The sequence below is a fragment of the Neomonachus schauinslandi genome, chromosome 10 (assembly GCF_002201575.2).
Source record: "Neomonachus schauinslandi chromosome 10, ASM220157v2, whole genome shotgun sequence".
In the NCBI taxonomy this organism is placed as follows: Eukaryota; Metazoa; Chordata; class Mammalia; order Carnivora; family Phocidae; genus Neomonachus; species Neomonachus schauinslandi.
In genome coordinates this window covers 19,593,612-19,620,709 of record NC_058412.1, presented here as the reverse complement: position 1 = coordinate 19,620,709, position 27,098 = coordinate 19,593,612, and the positions used below count along the sequence as shown (strand labels likewise).

At 39.6% G+C, this 27,098-nt stretch overlaps 1 protein-coding gene across 1 annotated transcript; it reads left to right on the top strand.

The window, feature by feature from the left end:
• Positions 1-289: 289 nt before the first annotated feature.
• Positions 290-27,098, top strand: DNAJC27 (DnaJ heat shock protein family (Hsp40) member C27). The gene is made up of 7 exons (XM_021697620.1): positions 290-552; positions 8,466-8,548; positions 12,265-12,334; positions 16,639-16,803; positions 17,445-17,567; positions 23,595-23,755; positions 26,966-27,098. The coding sequence occupies exons 1-7, from the start codon at positions 466-468 to the stop codon at positions 27,096-27,098; spliced, it is 822 nt and encodes a 273-aa protein (XP_021553295.1). The 5' UTR covers positions 290-465.

The following is a 27,098-nucleotide window of genomic DNA, read 5'->3' as shown; positions in this document are numbered from 1 at the left end:
CAATTCCAAATACTCCCGGCCCAAGGATCTGCCCCAAACCGCAATACATTTCTACCACTCGGCTGCAAACGTTAAAAAATGCCGCTGTCCTGGCGCCCCTGCACCCACGCCGCGCTCTCGGTGTAAAACCAGCCACCCGTCAACGCCGACTTCCTGCTGAGGGACTTAGCCCGGCGCGTTGGCGCGACTCCTGGGAACAGGTAATCAAAACCTCGTCTCCAGAGCCCGGTGATGACGTCACACCGCCCCTTTTCTAGCATCGCGAGACTCTCTTCTCCCACCCCCCAGTTCCCAGCGCTCCTAACCGCCCGCGCCCGCTGCTAGGCAGCGGCGGGGATGGCGAGCCGCGGAGCCGGGGCGGTGACGATAGCAGCGATTCCGCCATTGGACGAGGAGGCCTGAGGGACGGGCCAGCCTGGTGAACAAGGAGACAGCGAGGCGGGTGGCCCCGAGAGAGCGAGGGCAATGGAGGCCAGCATGCCGAAGCGGAAGGAGCTTGGCAAGTCCCTGCGCATCAAAGTCATCTCCATGGGCAACGCTGAAGTGGGAAAAGTGAGTACCGCGCTGGGAGGGGCGGGACCTCAGCGCGGCGGGGCGACGTGCCGATTGGCTGGGAGGGCGGCCACTCAACAGCCCGGGGCCCAGCCTTCTCCCCGCCCCTGAGCAGGCCCGGGTCTCCTCCTAGGGGATGCGCCTCCGTGAGGAAAACTCTCCTGACCTTTTTGACCTTTGGGTTGTCCCCCTGCTCCTCCACTGACGTCACTCTCCATAAGAAGGTGCCTCTTGTGACCGCTAACCCTTGAATGTATCCCCAAAAGAGTAAGGAGGCCTAGGTCCTTATGTCAGATCGTCTGCCTAGCTACCCTATCTGCCTTCTAGGTGACCTGTCCAGGACTTAGAGGTGGAGAATAAAAGTTTAGTTACCCCAGCTGTTCTTGAGAGCCTAAGGGAGCTTACTGGGGTGCATGTGAGGATTGGAGTTTGTAAATGTTGCTCCGCAGACGTGGAGCCCAGAATCCATTTTTAGAGCATAACTGATGGTGACATTTTTCACAAGGAAAGTGCAGTGGATGTCAAGGAGCCTGCATTATTTTGTTTTGTGTATTGCTTTTATTTTTATTTCCGGTGGTGTCATCATATTCATTCTCTCAAAGCCTTAGTTCCACCGCCTTTCTCTCTGCTGGATCTAATGGGTACCCCCTATAAGCTCTTCCATAGTGTGGGGGAGGGGGGCGCAAGAGGGACCAGGGCCTTCCCCCAAGTGAATTCTAACCTGTCTCCTCTTCACCCAAATTGTCTCCCCTTCTGGGTAAGTGGAAGCTGTTGGTTAACCTTCTAAGGTCATCAAATCAATGACAGAGACAGGATTAGAACTTGGGTCTTCACAGCCTACTGCAGTTCTCTCTCCATCATTGTATGCTGTGAAAATCAACTCCAAGTAGATCTATATGCCAAAAGAGCCATTAATGGAAGTGTTTAGGCCAGTGCCCTGCACATAGTTGATGCTCAGTTAATGTTTATTAGTGCCTTTTCTTTCCATTTAGCATTATCCTGTACTATTTATGTATCTGTGTGTATGTATGTAAGTATTAACACTGAAAGTCAACGTTTATTGAACATCAACTATGTGCCAGGCATTAAAAAGAATAAAGCCTCTAAAAGGTTTAATAGTAAGCTGGCTAAGTAAGCATGCATCACTTTTGTAATTTTTCTATGCTTAATGGTGCAACATTAAAAATAGACCAAAAAAGGGCGCCTGGGTGGCTCAGTTGGTTAAGCGACTGCCTTCGGCTCAGGTCATGATCCTGGAGTCCCTGGATCGAGTCCTGCATCGGGCTCCCTGCTCGGCAGGGAGTCTGCTTCTCCCTCTCCCACTCCCCGTTTGTGTTCCCTCTCTCGCTGTGTCTTTCTCTGTCAAAAAAATAAATAAAATCTTTAAAAAAAAAAAAAATAGACCAAAATGCCCAGTGTCACATATTTTTTAACATTGTTCTATATTTTTTAGCCAATGCAATTAGACAAGAGAAAAAAACAAAATATGAAATACTGGAAAGGAGAAGTTAAAATTATTGTTATTTGCTAATGATATGTTTATTTATCTGGAAACCCAAAGAGAATTAACTGAAAAACTTTTAGAAACAATAAGAAAATTCAGTAAGGCAAAATTAATATACAAAAATTAACAGCTTTAGTATATCAAATAATATGTTTTAATATATAATTGAGAAATTATTTTAATTTACAATAACAGCCAAAATAAAATGCCTAGATTTAAACTTAAGAAATAAGTAGGACCTATATGAAGAAAAATTTAAAGCTCTACAAAATGACATAAAACTACTTAAGCACATGGAAAGATACACTTTCCCCTTAATTAGGATCACTTAACATTTTAGAGATGTCAATTCTATAAAATAATCTACAAATGTAATTCAGTACTAGTTAAAATAGCAATAGGGGTTTTTTCCTTTCAAAACATAATAAAAGGTACTAAAGTCCTTTGAAAAATTAAATGTGAGAATAACCAAGACAACTGTGAAAAAAAGAAAACACTACCAGATAATAAAACATATTTTAAAGTTACCAAGCTTTTCCTATTGATGCTGGAAAGAACATAGAGAGACATCAGTGGAACAGACTGGAGTCCAGAAATAAATCCAAATACATAAGGAAATTAAGTTTACAACAAATGTAGTAAAGTGGTGGGGAAGTAGGGACTATTTAATAAGTACTGCTGGAACAACTATTTACTATTTGGGAGTAAGGTGGATTCCTCTTGCATTGCTTTCTCAAAAATGAATTTTAGGTGGATCATAGATTTAAATGTAACTTAAAAATTTTTTTTTTTTTTTTGCTGGGGCACCTGGGTGGCTCAGTTGGTTTCGCATCTGACTCTTGATTTTGGCTCAGGTCATGATCTCAGGGTCATGAGATCGAGCCCATGTCAGGCTCCATGCTGGGCGTGGAGCCTGCTTAAGATTCTCTCTGTCCCTCTCCCTCTGCCCCTTCCCCTCCCCTCATGCTCTCTCTCTCTCTCTCAAAAAAAAAAAAAAAAAAGCCTTAGTTATAAAAGTGGCACATACTCATTTTAAAGAATTTGGAAAATATAGAAAGATAAACAATTTTAAGTTAAAAATTGAGGCATGCCCTGGTAAATAATCTTTGGATCAAAGGGCAAATCAAAACAAATGACAAAATAACTAGAAAGCACTGGAAGGGAGAGAATCTGTACTGAAACCTTCAGGACGAAATTAAAGCTGTAGTCAAAGGAAAACACATTATCCTATTCATTTCTAAAAAAGAGAGAGAAAAACTAAAGGAACTTAATTGTTTTACAACTTGGTGAGTATACTAAAAACCACTGAATTGTATACTTTTAAAGTGTGAATTTTGTGATATGGTGTATCTCATTTTAAAAGACCAAAGGAACTTAGTACCTAAGACATTAGGAAAAGATCACAAAATAAACCAAGAGAAAGTTGGGAAAATGAAAATTAATAATAAAAAAAAGTGCCTAAAAAATCTATTTAAGAAAAATAGAGAAAACAAAAAATTACAAGATTAGTACTGAAAGGGAGACATAATCACATGCTAGAAGAGATTAAAAGAATGGCTAGAGAATATTACAACCAATTCTATAGAAGCACATTGGAAATGTAAAGGAAATGAAGGACTTCCTAGCAAAATATAAATTACCAAAATTGACTCAAAAAGAAGTAGAAAACCAGTCAATTAGTCACATAAGAAGAAATTAGAAAAACAATGAAAGGATTTATCCTCCAAAAAAGTATCAGGATCAGATGGCTTCATGAATAAGCTTTATTTAAGCTTTAAGTAACATATAATTTCAGTTACTTAAATTATTTTAAGGCAAAGAAAAAGATGAACAGCTCTCCAATTTATTATATGAAGTCGTGGTAACTTAACTAGCAAAACTTGATATAGTATCAAAAAAGAAAAGTGTATCCCAATTTCACATATATAGAGAGATGCATAATTTCTTAAATATCAACAAATAGAGCTCAGCAATATATCAAAAATAATTCACTATTAGCAAGTAGAGTTTATCCCTGGAATGCAAACATGGTTCAATATTAAAAAGTTAGTCAACAGGGTGCCTGGGTGGCTCAGTTGGTTAAGCGACTGCCTTGGGCTCAGGTCATGATCCCAGAGTACTGGGATCGAGTCCCGCATCAGGCTCCCTGCTCAGCGGGGAGTCTGCTTCTCCCTCTGACCCTCCCCCCTTCTTGTGCTCTCTCTCTCTCACTCTCTCTCTCAAATAAATAAAAATAAAAAAATAAAAAGTCAACATAATTTGTTACATCAGCTGACTACTGGAGAAAATTTTTTCAGTACTGGAAAAACATTTGATATAATCAAGTAGGCAATCCTAATAAAAACTTTAAGCAAAATCAGAATAAAATGAAACTACTTAAATATGATAAACAGTATTTATTATTAACCAACAGCAAACATCATACCAAATGGTACAATGCTAAGTCCATTTCCATTAAAATTAGGTATGAAAATGATACTTGCTATTTTCCTTTATTACTCGGCATTGTTTTAGAGGTTCTAGAAATCCAGGAAGAAAAAGGGAATTTCTAAGGGCTTAATCTTCTCTATGGGAGAATCCTGAAAGTTCTCTGTGGTCTTTGTGTATATCTAATTCAGCTTTCTGCCTTGGCAGTCAACCTACCCCAAAGACCCAGTCCAGTTCTCAGTGCCTTCTAGCATCAGAACTTTCCTAACGTGGGGCGCCTGGTGGCTCAGTCAGTTAAGCATCTGCCTTCGGCTCAGGTCATGATCCCAAGGTCCTGGGATTGAGCCCCGCATCGGGCTCCCTGCTCTGCGGGAAGCCTGCTTCTCCCTCTCCCACTCCCCCTGCTTGTGTTCCCTCTCTCGCTGTGTCTCTCTCTGTCAAATAAATAAATAAAATCTTAAAAAAAAAAGAACTTTCCTAACGTGCTTAATTTGACTCTTCATAACACCCAACATTGAAGCTTGCCCTAATTTTAGATTTCCAGTTATATTTAATAAATATTTTCCTGTTAAATCAGTTGAATTGGGTTTTCAGAGGTCCTACAATATTGTGTATACTTCTTGGAGTTTCTTTTCTCTCTTAACAATAGATATGATAATCCCTCCAAGTTATCTGATACAGCTCTGCTCTTTTTCATTTGCATAGTCCGCAATAAGCAAGATTCCTCTGTTGATGAGAATTCATGTCATTTCCAGCTTTTCCCCTACTACAATGTTGCAATAAATGCCGTGTGTGTGTGTGTGTGTGTACATACACTTAAATACTGGTCTTCTAATTTCCATAGACGAGATTCCCAGGGGTAGAATGCTGAGTTGAAGAGCATATTTTTAAATTTTAGTAGCTATTGCCAACTGCTCTTCAAAGAACTATATTTCTACCAGGAGTATAGTATGCAGGTACCCTTTTTCCCATATCCCTGCCAACACAGGTGTTGTTATTCTTTTAATGACTCCTAGTCTAGTTGGTGAGAAGTATTACTTTAATTTGCATTTCATGGACTACAGATGAAGTTGAGCACCTTTTCATATGCTTATTGGCTATTTGGATTTGCTCTTCTGTATATTTATATTCCCTACTCATTTTTCTATTGAATGATGTGTCTTTCTTACCAATTTTTCTGGTTCAGGGACATCAGAGATAATAACTTCTTGCCGGTCATACGAGTAGTGAATATTTGGGTATGTCATTTGTCTTTTAATATTTTTATAAATATTTTGCCATACAATTGCTTTTGTTATTGTTATTTCTATATACTCTGTTATGCCTGTCCTTTCTTTTTTTTTTTAAAGATTTATTTATTTATTTGAGAGTGAGAGAGAGAGAGAATGAGAAGGAGGAGAGTCAGATGGAGAAGTGGACTCCCTGCTCAGCAGGGAGCACGATGCAGGGCTCGATCCCGGGACTCTGGGATCATGACCTGAGCCAAAGGCAGATGCTTAGCCGACTAAGCCACCCAGGCACCCCTGTCCTTTCTTTTATGGTTTTTGAGTTTCCTTTCTTGGTTGAAAAGTTTTCCCTAAGGTTGTACATATGTTGCACATTTCTTCTGCACTTGATCTTAGCCAAAGGACTGAGAAGTGATGGTGCACATTTTCTTCTGAAATTTTTGTTGTTTTATTTTTAAATTTTGAAATCACAAATTCATCTGAATTTATTTTTGTATTTAGAAAAGGGCCCAGCTTGTGTGAGTAGCATTTTACTAAAGAAATCATTCTTTTCCCCTTAACTTTAAATATCACCTGGGTCACTTTTAAAATTTCTTTTAATGAGATCTATTTCTGGGCTCTCTGTTCTGTTCTACTGACCTATTTGTCTATTCTTATGCCAATATAATACTGTCTTGATTGCTTTCAGAATATTTTAATATCTATTAAGGTAGGTTCCCTCCTCTTTCTATTGTCCTGCCCCATTCCTCTTTTTCATATTTTGATTAGTTCTTCCCAGATAGTTGTTCTTTCATATGAATTTTAGGAAAATTCTATTTTAAAAAAGAGGCCTACTTTAATACCCATCGTACTGCATGGAGCACTGGGTGTTATACACAAACAATGAGTCATGGAACACTACATCAAAAACAAATGATGTATGGTGATTAACATAACATAAAAAAAAGTTACAAAAAAAAAAAAAAAAGGCCCAAACCTGTTAAGATCTTAACTGAAACTGCATTAAAAAAGAAAAGTACCTAAAAATCTATTTAAGAAAAATAGTGAAAGCAAAACATTCTCTCTGTATTTATGTTATTTAACTTAGCTTATAAGATCCCAAGGACCAGGAGCCCTGTCTATTCGTTTTATAAGGAGTGGTTATTAATACAATTACTTAAATGTGTGTCTTGTTAAACACTTATAACTAGTATTTAAATAGTGTACTGTAGTTAAAAGACTGCCAGGCCTCTTAATCTCATGAATAATTTAGAAAAAGGCTATATTCATTTTCCCAAGCTATTGTGAGAGAAAATATTTGTGAAATGCATTCAAGCTATAAAATGCTTTTAAAAGTATAGCCTCTTAGTAGTAGTCACTCCAAAGAAATTTTTCCTTCAGTTCACAATAAGCTTATTAACTGCTTTTTAAATTAACTGTCCTATTTAATTTAGGTTAACGTTCATCAGGGAAGGATTTGAGCAAAATAAACTCCATTACTAGCCCTCCTAAGTAAATTGTAAGTTTCATGAGTGCTAAGAGCTATTATTAATATATGGCATTTAAAATTGGTTTCTACTGGCACTGAGCAAATTTCATTGGCATGAGCAAAAAGATGGAACTAAAATACTGGTGTTTACTGTCCTCAGATAGTTTACTGTCTAGCTGAAGAGATAAGATGAATATATACATGTGATAACTAACAATACAAAGCAATGTATGACTGCTGGCATGTGTGTGCGTGTGTGTCTGCATGTATAATATATGTGTATATATTAGTATGTATGTAAAGTGTTAGAAGAGTTCAGATGCAGACAAGATCTCTTGTAACCTGAAGCTCAGAGTTTGAACTGCCTTAAAGGATAAGATTTGGAAAGAGGGGAGAAAGCTCATTCCAAGGAGAGGGAAAAGTAATGACAAAAGTCAGGATGTCAGGTCTATGGGAGTTTTGCAGAAATGGAGAGTTTATATTAGAAGGGTTCAGACAGGGAATACAGATTAGGGCCAGATTATGGAGAACCCTGAATAAAGGACAAAGGAATTTGGATTTCAAACTTGGCACTGAGAAGCCACTGAAGATTTTTGAGTTAGGGAAGTGAAAAATGTCAGTGGTGTACAGTATTGGCTGAGGTTGGGAGGAAAGGAAGGCAGAAAGACCAATAAAGAATTTCCTACAGTTGTCTAGGAGTGGATGATGAGGATCTAAACCCAAAAGGTGTCAATCGGAATTGAAATGAAGAGAAAGAGGCAAGAAACCTTCAGAAGATTTAGAAAGGCTCAGAGTCAAACATGGCTTTAATATTCTGATCCTCTGTGGTTGGAAAAATGGTGGTATTATTAACAGAACCAGGATGTCAGCAGGATGAACTGTTTTTATGTATGGGATTAGGTCATTTTTGGACATGTTGAATTTGAGGTAACAGCAGGACACCCAAGTAGAAAGTAGTCTTAGTATTTGAAGATGTAGATCTGCTTTTGAGAAGGGAGGTCAAGGCTAAATGTTTTGGTGGTATTGTTGAAAGCATAAGAGTAGGTCTTCAAAAAAAAAAAAAAAAAAAGCTCAAGGATGGAGAACTAAACTGAAAACATGTTTGGTATTAGGGAAGAATATTTAAATAATTTTTCTTTAAAATTTTCACTTTTAGCATTTGTTTTGATTATTTGAAAATGCTTTCTCTCTCATTGTGGTGAGTGAAGAAACCATAATGAAGAACTGTGCTTATTTTGTATGTTTCCAGAGTGTATTTACTAAAAGCATATATTTTTTACCTTTTTAGAGTTGTATTATAAAACGATACTGTGAGAAAAGATTTGTGTCTAAATATCTTGCAACAATTGGAATTGACTATGGAGTCACAAAGTAAGTACATTGTTTCTTTGGGCTTATAAATTACATAGACCTTCGAACTCCTCTAAAATGATGTATCTTGGGGCACCTGGGTGGCTCAGTCGTTAAGCGTCTGCCTTCAGCTCAGGTCACGATCCCAGGGTCCTGGGATCGAGCCCCGCATCGGGCTCCCTGCTCGGCGGGAGGCCTGCTTCTCCCTCTCCCACTCTCCCTGCTTGTGTTCCCTCTCTCACTATCTCTCTCTCTGTGTCAAATAAATAAAATCTTTAAAAAATAAATGAAATGATGTATCTTGAAATAGAGATTCTGAAGACACATCAGGAAAGATAGGAATAAGAGACCTTTACAGAAATGTAGTGATCATGTAATTTGTTCATCACTGAGCACGTTCTTTTTTTGCCAGGCCTTGCCTTAGCTGTAGGGTCTACAACAATGAGCAAGTTAATAAAAAGCCTAACTGGCAGATGTACCTTTTTAGGAAACATGTTTCTGTATAAAAAGGTCCTATTAGCAGATGTGTTTATAGAGCATTTTGAGATATTCTTTCTAAAAAGTCTAAATATTGTGTGGAAAATTTTCTACCAGAGGACGTCCTTTATTGGTTTATGATCTTTACAGCCTTTTGGTATCTAGAGAATGATCTGGGAGAAGTAAAATTGGGCAGAAGTGGGGATTTATCTGGAGATGAACCGAGGGTGGGTTGAGCTTGGGGAGATGGGGTTACATTAGCAGGAAATAATACTACCAAAGCATAGAATTGAGGTATACAGCACACTCCTGGAAGGTGGAATTTCAGGAGCTCACTATTCTGGCTCTAACCTGCCCCTCTCCTTCCCTCTTGTTGCATTCCTTTACACACTTTACCTTCCATCCACACTGCACCGTTGTCCTCATATTTTCCTGTCTCAATGCCAGTATTCATTCCGTCCACCTGAAATGTCCTTTCCCCTCATCTCTCCATCTGTCAGACTCTTTGAGGTGGAAAATGGTCTTGTTCCCATAAGGCTTTGGAATACCTCCTTTATTAGTCAGGACTTTCTTTGGTTGCAAATGACAGAAATCTTAAACTTCTCTATGCTGTTTATGGTACTTAGAATAAATTGCCACATGTCATTATTATTTATATATGTTTAATATCTCCTGCTAGATTGTAAGCTCCACGAAGAAGGGGCTATTAGTATAAATCATCTCCAAGTGCCTAGTACAGTGCTTGTACATAGTAGATACTCAAAAACTATGTATTATTAGGTAAGATAGGTACATCTAAAGAGGAAGTTTGCAAGATTAGAATATGAGGGCAGCTTTCAAGAAGGTGGACTAAATTGGTGGGGTATATCTATACTTCAGGACACAGAATTTCATCAATGGTATGGCAGGAGATCCTGTTTAAGGCAGTTCTGTTTTAAATCCATTATAAGTAGCTAATTTATTCAACTAAGAAATGAGAATCACCATATTATGCCATAGAACTGTGGTAGTTTAGTCAACAGACTATTCTATTTCTGGCTGAAATTTTTTTGGAGAAAGATGGTTGTCCCATGGTGAATCAGGAGGATATAACTGAACCCAACTTAAACCAGCTCAAGCAAAAAATAATAATAATAATGAAAAATAAAGGATATTAATTCATATAATCCAATTACAAGGATGCTGGGCCTTAGAGATGGCTGGAACCAGGGACAGAATATAGCCAGATCGTTTACTACATCTCTCTCCACCTTTTAGCTTCCTCTACATGGCTTCCAGCCGATCTCAGACTCACACTGTGAATTTTACTTCCAGAGAGGGACCAAAGCTAGTATTCCAAATTTAAAAATCCCAGGGAAGGTTTGATTGTCCAGGTAGAGACAGGTGTCTTTCCCCAGCTCAGCTGGCTATGGCCAACAGAGTGGGATCACTAAGAACATATAGCAGAACCCATCTGAACCACAACCACAAGAGGAAAGGGGGGTTCTATGCGGTAGTCAAAATAACAGATACCCATTCCATCCTTCCTGTTTCCAATATGGTGAAGCTCAAACTCCAGCATGCTGAAGAATTACTTGCAGAGTTTGTAAAAATGCAGATTCCTGGGACCCACCCACTAAGATTCTGATTTGCCAGGTCTGAGGTGGTGCACAGGAATCTGCATTTTTAACAGCCTCATAATAATGATGCAGGTGGTCTTCAGGCCAGAACCTAGGAAAGCACGACCTCGAGGTAATGAATTATCATTTTTCTTAAGGTAATTTCCTCTGTCTGGCATCTGAATTAAATTAACCTCTTTGAGTTTCAGTGTGTGAATACATTTTTGTTCATTCTTGACTTCATAGCCTTTAGTTACATCCTCTCTCAGCTGCTATCTCTTTAAGGCAAAATTTCCTAATATAAATTATTATACAGATCTTCTCCAGATGCTCTCAGACTCTGTTGTTATTTTGTTTTTGCTCTTGTCACATCCTCTTTTATAAGATGGATCCTGATTTCACAGATGTTAAAATGAAAACAAATATGCGTTTTGGAATTGATGAAATCTGGTAGAGAATTCAGGAATAAAGAAATGATTAGTGGTTAGCTTAATTTAAATCTACAAGTAATATAAAACAACTATAGGAATTATGGTTTCAGAATAGAAAGTGGATGTTATAAATGCAGACAAGGGAATAATAACAATAAACAAACCAGGAGGTGGTAAAGGGACAATGAGAGCAAGTACTGATGTCCTTGTATTCCATAAGAGGGGGTCGTGTCAATGCTGTGTAAATTGAAACATGTCACTTAAAACAATGATTCTAACCTGTTAATTTATTGTGAATAATTCCTATTCTTAACTTAGAGGGGTCTTTTAGGAAATATTTCTTGTGATGAGGAAACATATTTAAAGTTCAAAAATTCTAGCTCACTTCAGTTTCTTTTTCTTTTGTTAAATTAATAACAAGTAAATTTTATACTTTTTATCTTAAAATAGAATAATCCCATTTTTATAAAATACTTATGCTTATCAGTCATATCTGTGCATTGAAGAAGACTGCAGTGTTGTTCATCTATAGTGACGAAGGTTTTTTCTGGGTGATAGGATTTGGGATAAATTTTAAACTTTCATCTTCGTGTTTTTCTTTAGCATTTGAAATACAATATTTCATTAATTTATTTACCAATAGTGATTTTTCTTGAAAAAATAAAAAGGACAAGATGCAAATATGCTATGATGTTGACAGTATTTAATTCTAATATGAATGGTTGTTATTTTTCCTTCTTGTTCTTTTCTCTGTTTAAAAAGTTTTGAAAACAAGTTGACTGTTGCTCTTGCTCCATGAAGATCACACACATTAGTTATTGTTCTGCGTGGTAACCAAGCATTACCACTAGTAATTAAGATGTCTTATTAAGTGAAATAAAATATTTTGTTTTCCTTCATCTCTCTCCTACTTGCCTCAAATCAGTTTCCTCAGTTCTGTGGTAATAGTCACCATTCGTTAGTTAAGGGGCATGGACTGATGTGTCTTGAGGTAAGCTGAAGGTAAATGAGGGTCTTACTACAAGTGGGCTCAGTGTTCTCAAAATAAGGAGGCAGGATGATCTGCCAAGTTGCCAGCTTCTGTTGTATTGATTATCTGTTATCAGGAAGAGGCACTGAGAAAGCCTCTTAAATTTCATTCATTTTAAAATTCATAAATGACATAAATGATATGAATGGGAATGCAGAAGCCATAACCTTCTTTGTAATTGTTTCCATTTGAACATTTCAGGGTGCAAGTCAGAGACAGAGAAATCAAAGTTAACATCTTTGATATGGCTGGCCATCCCTTCTTCTATGAGGTAAGAAAGCCTTTTTGAGAAAACCTGCATCCAGTATTGTCAGTGGATTAGGGAAAGATCCTGAGTTATCTGAAACAACCAGTGTGCAAATCATGTATAAAATTAGGTGAATTTAGCTGGTGGTTGTGGCTTCCTTTCTGAGCCTTAACTGAATGGAAACCTGTTAGTCTTTTGTTCCATCCCCTTAAATAGTGGTAGGGAATTTAATTGCTCATGTTCCAAACACTTAGCTAAGACATTTTAACTTTCAAAGGACTGTTTGGTTTATACTTTATACCTTCCCGATCAATGGCCATCATTCATTCACCACATACCAGTGTGCCAGTTTCTATTGAACACTGGTAACACACAGTCCCTGTCCTCGTGGAACACAAATCTGTCAGAGAAGACAGATGTTAAACAAATGACAGAATGCTTGGGAGCATTTAATATCTAGCCTAGCTTATCTGGGAGGACGGGAAGTCTTGTTGAAGGAAGCAACACTTAAGCATTGACGGATTTGATGGATAAGAAGAATTACGTAGGTTGGTGGGAATCCAGGGATGATGTGATACACAGGATAGTTTTGAGTGGTACAGACTATAATAGTTTGGAGAATGAATGTCTCTAATGATGGGGTCGCACTGCCTCACAAGTTCATTTGCTTTACCATTAAAAACTCTAGATTAACAACTCCCTTTTGAAGGCTGCCTTCCTTTGACTTTCACTATTGATCTTGGCCTTGTTTTTGGAACAACATAGACTGAGTCTGTGCTTTTACAACAGAACCTTTCTAATATTTGTTAATCCGCTCCTTTTCAGGTAAAGTATTTTCTAGTCCTGCCCCAGCGAGGCTTCTCAAGATCCTTTGTGGATAATCTCTAGTTAGCTGATAGGGAGCTGAGAACTGAACACAACATTCCAGATATTGTCTAGTGAAAAACACTGAGTGTTCCTTTACTTTCTATCATTAGACACTAGACATCTTATCAATGCAAACTGAAATTACAATAGCTTTTTTTCCCGGCAGCTCAAAAAGATACAAGTATAATTAATAGAAGCTCCTTGAGTTCACCACTTCTGAAGTAACTTCTCTCTGAATAGCTTTGATTTTTCCTTTTTTGTCAAATATTTACTTGTCTGTAGCTCAAACCCTCCTTTTTGACAAGACCAAAGCCATCTTCCCCCTAAGCCCCAAACGGACCAAAGTATACTTTTGCTCAGCACACACCTGGTGAAGCACCGATAGCCATTCTCATGATCCCTGGCCTCCCTCCATCCTTGAGGCCTGTCCTCCATTAAGCTACTACTGGCATTCGTCCTCTTGACAGGTTTATCCAAAGGGCCTACTGAGAAAGGACAGTCTGCTTAGCATGTGAGACAGCACTCTCAGAGGACAGTGTCAAAGAGAGGACCTTGAGGGAATGCTGGGCCTGTATCTTAACAGCAGTCTTGTTTCCACTGATGCACACATCATTCTGGGGCTTGCTGGTATGAGTTAGATGGTCTATAGAAAATTCTTGAGGCCCGAGTGATATTAAACTAACAGCTTTCTCTGACCTACAAGCTAGAAAGTTTGCCATTTCTGCTCTAGGAAATAATCCCAATTCCCTTAACATCCCTTAACTATTTAATTAAACTTTGGATGCTGCAAGACTTCCAGGACTAACATCAGAGAGCTGTTTTGGGAGCCAAGAATAAGAGAGCTGTGGGGGACCATTGAGGCTTCTCCTTTTTCATTTTACAGGTGAGAAAACTAAAGCTGGAGGTGCTAAAACCACTAAAGATTACAGAGGTAGCTAGTTGCTGAGCCCAGACTTGAACTTGAGTCAGTGGAAAGAGAAATCCATGGAGCTTGCCTAAATCTCTATTTACACGCAAATCTCCCTCTGGATAGCATAATTTGCATTTTGAAATTCTTTGGCCTCTACTTACATTCTCTACATTCAGCTCTTCTTGATTTAAAATGTCTCGAATACTTACACCTGCTAGGCCCTGTTGGCGACACAAAGATGGACACATCAAGATGCATGCCTTCGCGTCGCCTGGAGTCTACTGGGGAAGGCAGCTGTATATGCTACCAACTATAAACCAGACAGGAAGTGATAGGAGCACAAAGGCTGTGCTATTCCAGGGATATAGAGGTTAGATTCTGTTTGGCAGGGGTTGGGGGTTAGATGATGAGGTGTGGTGCAGGAAAAACCCCATGAAAGATACAGTGTCATAGCTAAAGTTGAAAGATTAAAGATAAAGAGATGTCTGTTTCCAGATGGAGTTAGAGAGGCACAGGGCAGCTTTGAGGAATGAGAGATTATCCACTTTGAAGGACAGGAGGTAGGAGCAGGATAAGACTGGGAAGCTGGTGGAGGACTGATTAGAAACTTTCAACGCCAGTTAAAAGAATTTGAACTTTAGGGGGTTGGCAGTGGGAAGCACTAAAGAATTTTTGAACCAGGGCTTTAAAAAGATAAATATGCACTGTGTATAATGTTGCTGGGGAGGTTACTTAGAAAATTCTTGCAGTAGTAGTCGAGAGGTAGTGTAATGTTGGCATGTGGAAATGGAAAGCAAGTGACAGGTGCAGGAAACCTGGCAGAGGTGGCTCCTACAGGATTGTTTGTGCCTGCTGAGCGAAAAGGGAGACGAAAGCAGCAAAGGTTAACGCTAGGCTTTCCATCCCCCTGACTCAGAGAACGGTGTGCTCCTTTCATCACCAGAAGTTTAAGGGAAGGAGAAGATTGGAAGGAATAAGCTGGAGGGTTTCCTGTTGTACATATTGAATTTGAGATTCCAGCAAGACATTCAGCTGGGAGAGTCTAGAGCTAACTAGAAACGCAGGTCCGGAAGCACAGATGAAAAGGCTCACCTTGGAGGTTCTCACAGTTGAAACTATGCAGGTGGTTATGTTGTCTGAGTTGGAGGGAACGATTGAAAAAGAACGGCTGAGGGCCTGGGACAGGATTTGGGGAATTATAGCGGCCAGCTGGAGTGGGAGCAATGGAGAGAGGAGGAGTTGGTAAAAGACCAGACAAGAACCTGGAGAAGGTGGTGTATGGGAGCCAAGGCAGCAAGAGTTTCAGAAAAGAAGGGAGAGGCCCGTTTTCACGACCGCAGGTGGGCTGAGGACCTTGGGGACTGAGGGGAGGAGACCCCTGCTCTTCATCACTTTAATTCTTTCTGATTTTGTTGGTTTCAATTTAGGAGATAGCTGCTTCTGTTTCTACAGATTAATAGACATTTGCATTCTTGGCCCAGGCATCTGTCTATACTCAGAAACCTAAATTTCATGCCTGATGTGTGTAAGATGTCCTCATTTCTTACTACAGACTGGTGTGGGTGTGTACATACTGGAATTCTATGAGACAAATGAGTAATATGTGGCCTCTGTCAAGGTTCTTACTGGAATTTTGGCCTGAAACCCCCAGTCTGTCAATGTTACTCCTCACCCACTCCACCTATCATTCCTCTGCCACTTTCATATGCCCTGTACTTCATGCTGCCTCTTCCTAGAATTATAGATATGCCCCAGAAGCGAGTTGCCATTTCTAGCAAAAATATCAGAGGAGGACCAATCAGAGGAGTGTGAGAAAGGAAGGCAGAAGGTGCAAATACACATTGTCTTGCAGGCACCATTTAGGTGCTTTGCCTTCATTATCTCCTGTAATCCTCGTAATCACCTCATGAAGTAAGTAGTGCTATCCCCGTTTTGCAGATGAGGACACTGAGACGCAGAGAGGTTAAGTGATTTGCCCAAGATCACACAACTAGTAAGTAAGTGTGAACCCAGATCTGACTCCAGAGCCATTACATCACACTGAGGCTCTGAGTTCAGAGTTCTGAAGTTGGTGTGCAGACCCAAGAGTCAGGGAAGCTCTGCCTAGCATCTTGGGGAAGCCAGCTTTGGGCTGTGGTACGTAAATGGCTGTACCTCTTGCTGATGCTTGTGTTATTTTTGCCATAAGTTCTTCTGAATTGTTCATTCACCCTCTGGTTCTTCCTGAGAAGAGCTTCACTCTATAGAATGTGTGTTATTTTAAGGTCTACTAACGAGAATTAAAGATTGATTGCCTCTAGGAGGTAGAGATGGAGGTGAGAAGGGGTGGGGCAGGAAGCTGTTACTTTCATCACGAGACCTTGTACTAGTAGGGGTTTTTTTTCATATTACTTTGATTTTATAAAAAGTCCTCTAAAGACCAGTAGATATTGAGATACAATAGCAAATACTATGTATACACAAAAGAACACACTTTGTTATGTTAATGACTGTGACATATATTATAAAATCACAAAACCTACAATTTGCACATCTGTTCTTTTATGTGAAGGTTCGTAATGAGTTTTACAAGGATACACAGGGTGTAATACTGGTCTATGATGTTGGGCAGAAAGATTCCTTTGATGCCCTTGATGCGTGGCTGGCAGAGATGAAACAAGATCTTGGACCTCACGGAAACATGGAAAATATTGTATTTGCAGTGTGTGCCAACAAGGTAACTGCTTTGGAAATGGTATGCTCAACTTTCCGGATTCATTATGGGAAGAGTGCAGCTCTGAGTTTTGGGGAACAAATGAAAAGAAAAGAAGTCCTTATTCTGTACTATAGGAATCAACAGCTTTTCAAAACATACATCCCTAAAACAAAAAATAAAAACACAAACTCCCCTATGTCAGGATATTTATCCATTTTTTTCTGGTGCTGTATGTGGCGAAGGATATTGGTGACTGAGCAGAGGAGAGGGGGATCCTAATAATTACACTCTGACCTGATTAGAGAAGGGACAATCATTAGGTGCAGCCTGGATTATGGAAAGGTATGAAAAGCAGACTGTGGCCCCTTGAGTGTGGGAGATATCATGAAGCCAACTTTCACAGAGGTGAGGAGCAGTTTTCTTAAAGGATAAAGTGGGAAGCGTGGGAGCAGCACTTGTCATTTTGCCACAGAAAATCAGTCTATGTTCAATATTGGCAAAATTTTTTTGTCTCTTTGGGTCCTCATAATTGTTTATACTAGTGCTGGCATTCATTTAAGAGTAGTTTTTGCCTCAGTAAAGGATTGATGAAAACCTCACAGCGTCTATACTAGGGGGTCAAGGTTGGGGTCTTCTCTCTGCCCCCCAACTTGCTATTTCAGATTGACTGTACCAAGCACCGCTGTGTAGATGAAAGTGAAGGGCGTCTGTGGGCTGAAAGCAAGGGGTTCCTGTACTTTGAAACTTCAGCACAAACTGGAGAAGGAATCAATGAGATGTTCCAGGTAAGCTAGCATTGTTTTGTTCGTTCCAAGGCTGACCATGCCAAATTTTAGTTTAAATTATGAGAAGCAAAAATGTAATAGGAATATCTTATTAGAATAAGCTCGTTCTTTTCAGAAGCTGGTAAGAAAAAGATTAAGAGAGAGAGTGTGTGTGTGGTATCTGCCTGCTGCATACTTGAGACCAGACCTGGCTGTTCGTCAGAATTACTTTGGGAAATTCTTCAAAATACAGATTTCTGGGCTCCAGACCTACTGGAAGCTTAGTGCTGTGATGGAGCTCAGGAATCTATATTTTGAAAAAGCTTTCCAGGTGATTCTGACAATCATCAAGTTTAACAACAGTTATTATATACTTACTTACAGTAGAACAAAGGTTTTCTTTAAAACTACCTTTGGTTAATGGTGTTACATTTGCATGGTTAGATGGAAGCATTACTCTGGCAAAATTGCCTTGCCATAGCTAATATAATTCTATATTGTAGGGGTGCAGTTAGAGACTAGGAGACTGGCATTGCAGAGTCCAGCCAGTCACACATAAAAATAAGGTCTTACCCACCAAGTAGGCAATGGAAGGATGCACTCATATTGCAACCTGAATGGACGGTGATTTTTTAAAAATTACTGATCTTGAATAATTTTAAGGGAACAAGGTTTATTTGTTTATTTATTTATATTTTTTTAGAGAGGGATGGGGGGAGGCGCAGAGGGAGAGAAAACCTGAAGCAGGCTCCATGCCCAGCATAGAGCCCGATGCGGGCTCAAGCTCACAACCCTGAGATCATGACCTGAGCTGAAATCAAGAGTCGGACACTTAACCGACTGAACCACTGGGGGCCCAGAACAAGGGTTTTTGTTTTTTTGTTTTTTTAAAGATTTATTTATTTATTTTAGAGAGAGAGAAAGAGAGAGAATGAGCAGGAGGGGCACAGGGACAGGGAGAGAGAGAAACTCAAGCAGACTCCGAGCTGAGCACAGAGCCCGACATGGAGCTTGATCTCATGACTCTGAGATCACCACCTGAGCCGAAACCAAGATTCGGATGCTTAACCAACTGCACCCCCCAGGTGCCCCCAGAACAAGGCTTTTTTTAAACAATAAATTATAAAGTCAACTCTTAATTACAGATACATTTGGAAGTAAGTGGTGGCATGAATTATGCATTTTTTTCTTACGAATATATCTGATATTTTGGGAATTTTTAGCATTTTAGATAATGTAGCTATACTATAAAGAGTTGTTCTTAATTATTGAGTGGGATTTTATTTAATCTTTTATGCTGAATTTCTTTCTCTTAAGATGTCACCACCCCTATTAGAAGACAGGTTTCATCCTTGGCTGACAGGCTAAATTGGGCATCAGTAGCTTCCATTTCAAGACCAAATAAGGTTGATATTGACTTGCCACACTCTCTATTCTATTGAGTACATGAACCTGTGTGAGTTTGTACCTGTTTATGTGCAATAATGATACTTAATCATTTGAATGTTGTTTTACAATTCTGGAGAAGTGTACATGTTTCATCTCATTTGAGAGTTTATGTGGCAGGTTTTATTCCCATTTCAGATGTTATAACATCTAAGAGTAGTGAAGTGACTTGTCCAAGGGGTATAAATAATGACTGTTGAAGATTAAATTTCTTTCAGCACTTTAAATATGTTGGTCCATTCTCTTCTGGCCTCTCCTGCAACTCATGAGATGTTAGCACCTATTCTTACTCTTATTCTTTTGTGCAAAATGTGTTGGGTTTTTTTTCCCCCCTCTAGCCACTTACAAGAGTTTTTCTTTATCTTTGGCTTTCAGCTTTGGACTGTGTGTCTGGATATGGTTCTCTTTATATTTATCCTCCTTGGTGTTTGTTGAGTTTCTCAGATAGCTAGGCAGGTGTTTTTCACCATAATTTGTTCAAAAATTTTTTCGCTTTATTTTCACTCTTTTCCTTCCTGGACTCCAGTTACATGTATATTAGGCCATTTGATTTTGTCCCACATCCTTGAAACTATGTTATTTTTCTTTCCTTTTTCTCTATTTTTTCAGATCGCATAGTCTCTATTGGTCTTTCAACTGCTTTTAAATCCACTGAGTGAATTTTTCAATTCACTACTTTTCAGTCCTAGAATTTGCATTTGATTTTCTTGTGTAGTTCCTGGTTCTCTGCTGAGATCCTCTATCTGTTCACTTATTAAGACTATGTTTTTCTTTACTTCTTTGAAATATTTATAATATTTTTTTAGCTCCTGGGGCACCTGGGTGGCTCAGTCGTTGGGTGTCTGCCTTCGGCTCAGGTCATGATCCCAGGGTCCTGGGATCGAGCCCTGCATCGGGCTCCCTGCTCCGTGGGAAGCCTGCTTCTCCCTCTCCCTCTGCCACTCCCCCTGCTTGTGTTCCCTCTCTTGCTGTGTCTCTCTCTGTCAAATAAATAAATAAAATCTTTTAAAAATATATATATATTTTTAGATCCTTTAAATTCTTTCTCTGCTAAGTCCAATATCTGAACCATCTTGTGTCCAGTTCCTATTGCCAGCTTTTTTTTTTCCTGACTATAGATCATATTTTCTTGTGTTGTTGTATGAGCAGTGCTTTTTGATTGAACACCAGACGTTGTGGATAATACATTGTAGAAGCTCTAAGTTCTTTATTTTCCTCAGCAGAATATTGTTCTTATTTCAGTGGGCAATTACTGACAGATTACATTCAACTTGCATGGGCTTGGTTTTTTGCTTTCATAGCAAGGATCTGAAGGAAGCCCAAAGTGTTGCCCAAGCTCTTCTAATTTGTTAGAACTCAGCCTTCAAATTCTGTCTCCTTTGCATATCTTGTCAGCTCTTGGTTTTAGGTTTTGTCAGGATGAGTCTACTACCAAGCCATAGTCTTTCTGTGGTGTCTTAGCTAGATACTAGGGGTGCTAACGAGGTGGTAAGGCAATCTCTGCACTCTGGCAAGGTCAAACTGTAGTGTTTCCGGAATGCCTCTTCCCAAAGCACCACTAGACCTCTAGTGTATTGGTTCTATTCTCAATCCCATGGTAAGCTTCAGGTGATCTCACCCTATGTATGTATAGCCTAGACCTCAGCTACAGTTTAGTGGGGAACCCTCACATGGACTTCTGGGGCCCAACTCTGCATTGCTCCTTCCTCTCCAATGCCCTACTCTGCAGATTTTAGTCACTTCAATATCCTTAACTTCTGATCTCTGTCTCTTTAATTCAGTGGGACTTTGGGACTGCCCAGACCAGCTCTCTGCGACATGGCCAGGAAATGGGTTCCAGGTAGAAAACCAAGTGGAAGTATTGCACTTGCAGCTGTCCACTACCTGAAAATAGTTGCTTCATATATTTGTCCATTTTGATAGTAGTTTATGGCGGAAGTTCTAGTCCGGTACCCATCCCTCCATCATGGCTGGAACTCAGACATGGAATGTAAATAGACTTTTGACTTCAATTCTACTGTTCTGTATGCCACACTACAGCTGGCCCTTCTTCTTTTTTTTTTTTTAAGATTTTATTTATTTATTTGAGAGAGAGAGAAGGAGAGAGAGAGAGCACATGAGAGGGGGGAGGGTCAGAGGGAGAAGCAGGCTCCTCGCCAAGCAGGGAGCCCGATGTGGGACTCGATCAGGACTCCAGGATCATGACCTGAGCCGAAGGCAGTCGCTCAACCAACTGAGCCACCCAGGCGCCCAACAGCTGGCCCTTCTAAACCATGTGTGTTATGAGTGAATACTTGTGTCCTCAGAAGTCTGTGAGTGTTTATATTTTAGTTTAACTTATAAACTGGAAGAAAACCTTACTGATACAGAGCACAAGCAAACATCTATGAACTGTGATGACTTTTAGGTTGTTTTTATCCTTTCAGATACATCTTGGGTTGCACTAATGGATAAATTAGTCTGTTTAAAAACAGGCTAACAAGGAATGTAATAAAACTATTATGTAAGCAAACACTTGGAAGAGTGCTTTCCTGCTGGTTCAATTTAATAAATATTTTCTTTGTTTCCTATAAACTTATAGACACTTTATGTCAGAAAGGAACTTAGTTTTGTCTCATTCACATTGTGAACAGAGAGTAAGATGGACTAAGTCATGTTAACTCTACTTTTGTCTTGGTATCTTGTGGCTTTTCCTTTGGCACCCTCCTCACAAATCAAGGCTTCTTGTTTAGGTTGCCAAGTCTATTAGCTATTACCAGAGATAAGAAGGAGGAGTCTAAGAAATAGAAAAATTTTAGACAATAACAGGAGCTATGGAAATATCTGAAAAAGAAGAGGAAGAGATTAAAAAAGAGATTTTCAAATTAAAAGCAGTATAGTGTATTAAATGAGTCTTTTGAGCAAAGTTATCTAACAAAAGTAACAGTGCACAGAGTATGAAGTATGAGCAGGATCAAAAAATAGTTTTCACTTCGAAAAACATCAAAAAAATAGGCAAAGAATCTGAATAATTTACAGAAAAAAGAAAAGCACTAAGCATATGAAAAGACATTCAGTTTCACTTATAATTTAAAGAAACTCAAATCCAAACTGCGTGCTACACAGAGGCTTGACAAAAGTGAGGCTGTACGAGAATGCCCCAGAGCGACCAGGGGGTAGAGAAATCCTTGTCTGACACTGTGGTGGGCTGTAAACTGGCACAGCTGTTTTATGGGAAGGTTGTCAAAATCAAAGATTAAAATGCCTGTACACTGTTATTTGGTACTTCTCCATTTAGGAATTTATCCTAAAGCAGTATCTCCACAAGTGTGCGCACACACACACACACACACGCACGCACGCACACAGAGTATTCATTAAAGCACTGTGTGTAGTAGCAAAACCTGGAAACAATTGACTTGTCTAAGAAAATATGGAGTTGTTTAAATAAATTAGGATATAGTCACACAGTGAAATACTGAACAGTCATTAAAAAGGATGAAGAAAGTGTCTATATGTACTTTCTCTCTAGAGAGAGTCCAAGATGTATCTTTTTAAACGATTTTATTTTATTTTATTTTATTTTAAAATTTTTTATTTATTTGACAGAGAGAGACACAGCGAGAGAGGGAACACAAGCAGGGGGAGTGGGAGAGAGAGAAGCAGGCTACCCGCGGAGCAGGGAGCCTGATGCAGGGCTCGATCCCAGGACCGTGGGACCATGACCTGAGCCGAAGGCAGACGCTTAACGACTGAGACACCCAGGCGCCCCAAGATTTTACTTTTTAAAGTAATCTCTATACCCAATGTGGGGCTCAAACCCACAACCCCAAAATCAAGAGTTGCACACTCTACCAACTAAAATAGCCAGGTACCCCTGTATTTTTATGTGAAAAAAATGCGAGGAGCTAAGCAGTATGTTTATTTTTTTTATTTTTTATTTATTTATTTTTTTTTTTAAAGATTTTATTTATTTATTTGAGAGAGTGAGAGAGAGAAAGAGCACAAGAGGGGGGAGCGGGAGAGGGAGAAGCAGACTCCCCGCCGAGCAGGGAGCCCGATGGAGGACTCGATCCCGGGACTCCAGGATCATGACCTGAGCCCAAGGCAGTCGCTTAACCAACTGAGCCACCCAGGCGCCCTAAGCAGTATGTTTAATCTGCTTTCTTTTATGTCAATGTTTAGTGTGTAAGTGGATGTACTGGTATTCTGATAGAAAATTTTTCTGGAAAGATACTAAAAAAATATTAACAATGGTTACTTCAAGGAGAGGAACTTGAGGGGCAGGGAGACAGTTTTCATTTTACATTTTTATTTACTATTTGAATTTTTCTAACAGTGTTCATCTACTACCTTTTAACTTCAAGTGTGGTTATTTGAGAGTAGGATTATGAGCCATTTAAATTTTATTCCTTACACTTTTATGTGCTTAAAAAAACACACACAAGCATGTGCATACACACATAAACACACAGGATAAAAGAAAAAAATCTTCCAAACTGCGAATTTGCTTTATGGTGAATTTTAAGTTATTGGAATATATTAAAATTCTTTAAGTTCTGCTTAAAAGGAATTGCAATTTTCATAAAATCAGTTCTACTCTGGGATGATTTCTTTTTGCAGACCTTTTATGTATCCATAGTTGATTTATGTGAAAATGGCGGGAAACGTCCTTTCACGAATAGCAGTGCTAGCTTCACCAAAGAACAAGCAGACACCATTCGCAGAATTCGAAACAGTAAAGACAGTTGGGACATGTTGGGAATCAAACCTGGGGCCTCAAGGTAAGCAATGCTCTAGGATATTAGTCCTGAGTTCTAGCCTGGAGAAAAACTCAGCTGTCAATATCGTAGGTCTGATATATCTTCTTGTAATTGGCTGGAAATATGAAGATGTGTGGAAATGCATTAGATTATGTAATAACTCTTCTTCAGTGAATTGACTGAATGCCAGAGAAACAAAGTAGAGGGTACAGTGGCCTGGTGAAGGAACTCTGTAGTGTATGTGCATGAGTACTTTCTGGAATGGTGTGCTCTGCTTTTGTCTGTGTTGAATAGGAGCCTTGAAGCAGATGTAACCTTAAAAAAATACCTTACAAAAGAGAATTCTTAAATCATAGAATTTTAGAAGAGGAAAAGAATGTTAGCAACTTATCCAGACATTTCGTTTTTTAGGTGAGAAAACTGGAATTCAGCAAGACTAAACACATGTTCAAGGACCCTAGGAGTTAGTGGTAGAATTGGTTCTTGACCTTGAACACTGTGTGTCTGCCTGGCTCTGTCTCTTTCTGTGGCCCTCAGAATCCTGCTAGGTCCTCGTCTGTGTATGAACTTAACGTTAAATGGTTTTATTTTTAGCCAAAAGAAATATTTGGGAGGAAGAGAAATACAATCGCTATTCTTTGTTGCTTGTGCAAGAATAAATCCTTGTTCGGTATGGTTATATAACTTTTAACAGTAGAACACTTCTGTTACTGTACATATTATGATTTTTATTGTAATTATAAGCGTTCTCAGATCTTTTTATTTTGCACCATAACTTTCCTCCCCATTCTTCTTCCTTTCTACTTTGTCACCTTGATTCCCACAAAAAAACAGTACATATTGAAATGCCTTGTTGGTACCAATGGCATTAAGTTTCTCTTTTCCGTTTTGGTCTCATAGCCTATCTTCAAGCCCAGAAGGCGAGAGGGCAGGGGAAGAGGAAGACAGTTATTGGTCACCTCGACTTGCCAGGCCTTACAAAAAAGGCTTTAAACACATGAACAGTTCGGATGATCTTGTGTATATAGCACAGTTAATTGGTCTCTTTTAAATGTCCTTTTGGATTTCCATAGTCTCATTCTAACGTCTTCTGTTTCACCTCCAAGGGAGATTGGCTCTAAAAGGAAGAAACTTTACTTATTAGTTAACTTAGAACATTGTTTATTAAGGAAAATTCCTTATTTATTTACTATGTTAATTGGAATCTATCAAAATGTATGGGACCTCCATAAGTTCTCTATCACTGACCAGTATAAACATGTGCTTCTCTTACCTGTTTTTCTGGGTCTAATTTCGTATGGCAGTGAGCACATTTGAGCAGAACCTAAAAACAGTGTTTTAAAGTTATAAAGAGTTTTAATGTTTGTTCAGTGCCATGTTTACTGTTCCTGAACGTTAAGAAAATCTTCATCTTCAGCAGAATTAATATATTTGTTACTTTGTTAAATATATTTGTTAATACATTTGTTATTTTGGAGAAGAATTCTGGCAATTTGAATTTCTTCAGAGAGGGAGAATATGATTCTTGTTAGTTAATATCAAAATTATCTATGTAAAAAAGGCCAATGCATGTTTCAGAACAAGCGAATTCAGGATTTGTTTAAGAGCAGAAAGCAGAAAAAGCCTTCCCCAAACCTAGAGGACTATGAACATGGCCCTATGACCTCAGTCTTTCCAAGTGGACACCCAAGACGTTCCATCACATGCAAGACAATCAAAGATTATCTCTCTAATTCAGAGAGCCAAATAGAAATCCTTCTGATAAAACATAAAGGAGAAAAGCTAGGGCATTTGGGAAAGCACCATATCCAGGCTTATAGGATAACTGGAGCCCTAAATTACAAAAAGAAGGTAGGAAATCAAACTATCTGGTAAGGACAGAGCTAAATCTGACCAGAGGAGGAGCTGGGTACTTAGAAGCTTCTGGAGGCCTGACACCAGAGGATGATGAAGAGCAGGGAGAGGGGCAGGTGGTCTCCAGGCTCCTCCCCAGCCAGTCCGTGCTTGTGAAGAGCTCAGAAGCCTAAAGACCCCTCTTGGAGCTCTCCTGCTCTTTGGGAAACACTCACTGTATTGCCCCTTTCCTCTCTGGGTAACGTTCTCTTCTCTTTTGTTTCTTCTTCGGTCTCAGGAGCTCGCTGGAGCTCTCAGGTACCCCCATCTGCAGCATCCCTTACTAGATCAATGGTGTCACCATCTTCCCTGAGCCTCAGTGTCCCCCTGACCCTGGAACTCATTTCAGTCCCTTTTCTTCCATCTCCTCTATCTGTATATCCAGCTCATCACCTGCTTCTGCCGATTCTTTCTGTGTGTTATCTCTTAGCCACTCTTGATCCAGACTCTTGTACTCATGCTTGGCTTCTCGTAACAACCTCCTACCCATCTCCTAACTTCAAGAAACAGCTTTCTCAGCACCTTTTTTTGGTCATGAAACACCTACTGATATCATTGTTTATCAAATCTACTTTGTTGTTGTTGTTTTGATTTCAAGGCCCTTCTCTTACTGACCCCTGCTTCCTGGCCAACTTTGTTTTTCTTTTTTTTTTTTCTTTTTTCTTTTTTCTTAAGATTTTACTTACTTATTTGACAGAGAGAGAAACAGCGAGAGAGGGAACACAAGCAGGGGGGAGTAGGAGAGGGAGAAGCAGGCTTCCCGCCAAGCAGGGAGCCCAATGCGGGGCTCAATCCCAGGACCCTGGTATCATGACCTGAGCCGAAGGCAGACGCTTAATGACAGAGCCACCCAGGTGCCCCCCAAATTTGTTTTTGTTACCCCCCAGCAGTGTCCTCGTGGAACTTCATGCCGTGGCCATGCTGTTCCTAGTTCTTAGTCTCTGCCGGCTCTCTCCCAGTTGCGCTCTTTCCCCACTTCCTTCAGAACCCCACCCCAGAGGCCTTCCCCGATCACCCCATGCCCTCATTGCTTCAATCAGCAAAGATTTGCTGGATGCCTGTTCTGTGCCAAGGACCTTTCCATGAATCATTCTTTTACCAGGCATTTTCTTGGTGTGTCCATACTCCACATTGTATTTCTTTCTCTACTTGTCGGTAATGCATTATTTATTTGTTTATTGTTTGTCTCCGAGTCCTTTAGTCCCACTTTTGAGAAAAGGTAGTGATGATTTGGGAGATGCTCACTGCAAGAGATGTGATGTAAGTCCAGACAGCTAAACTGCCGTGGGTGGGGGCTGACCCTGTCACTGACAATAGAGCTTGGCTTCTTTCTTGTAGGGATGAAGTCAACAAAGCCTATCGGAAACTCGCCGTACTGCTTCACCCCGACAAGTGCGTGGCGCCTGGTAGTGAAGATGCCTTCAAAGCGGTTGTGAATGCCCGGACAGCCCTCCTGAAAAACATCAAGTAG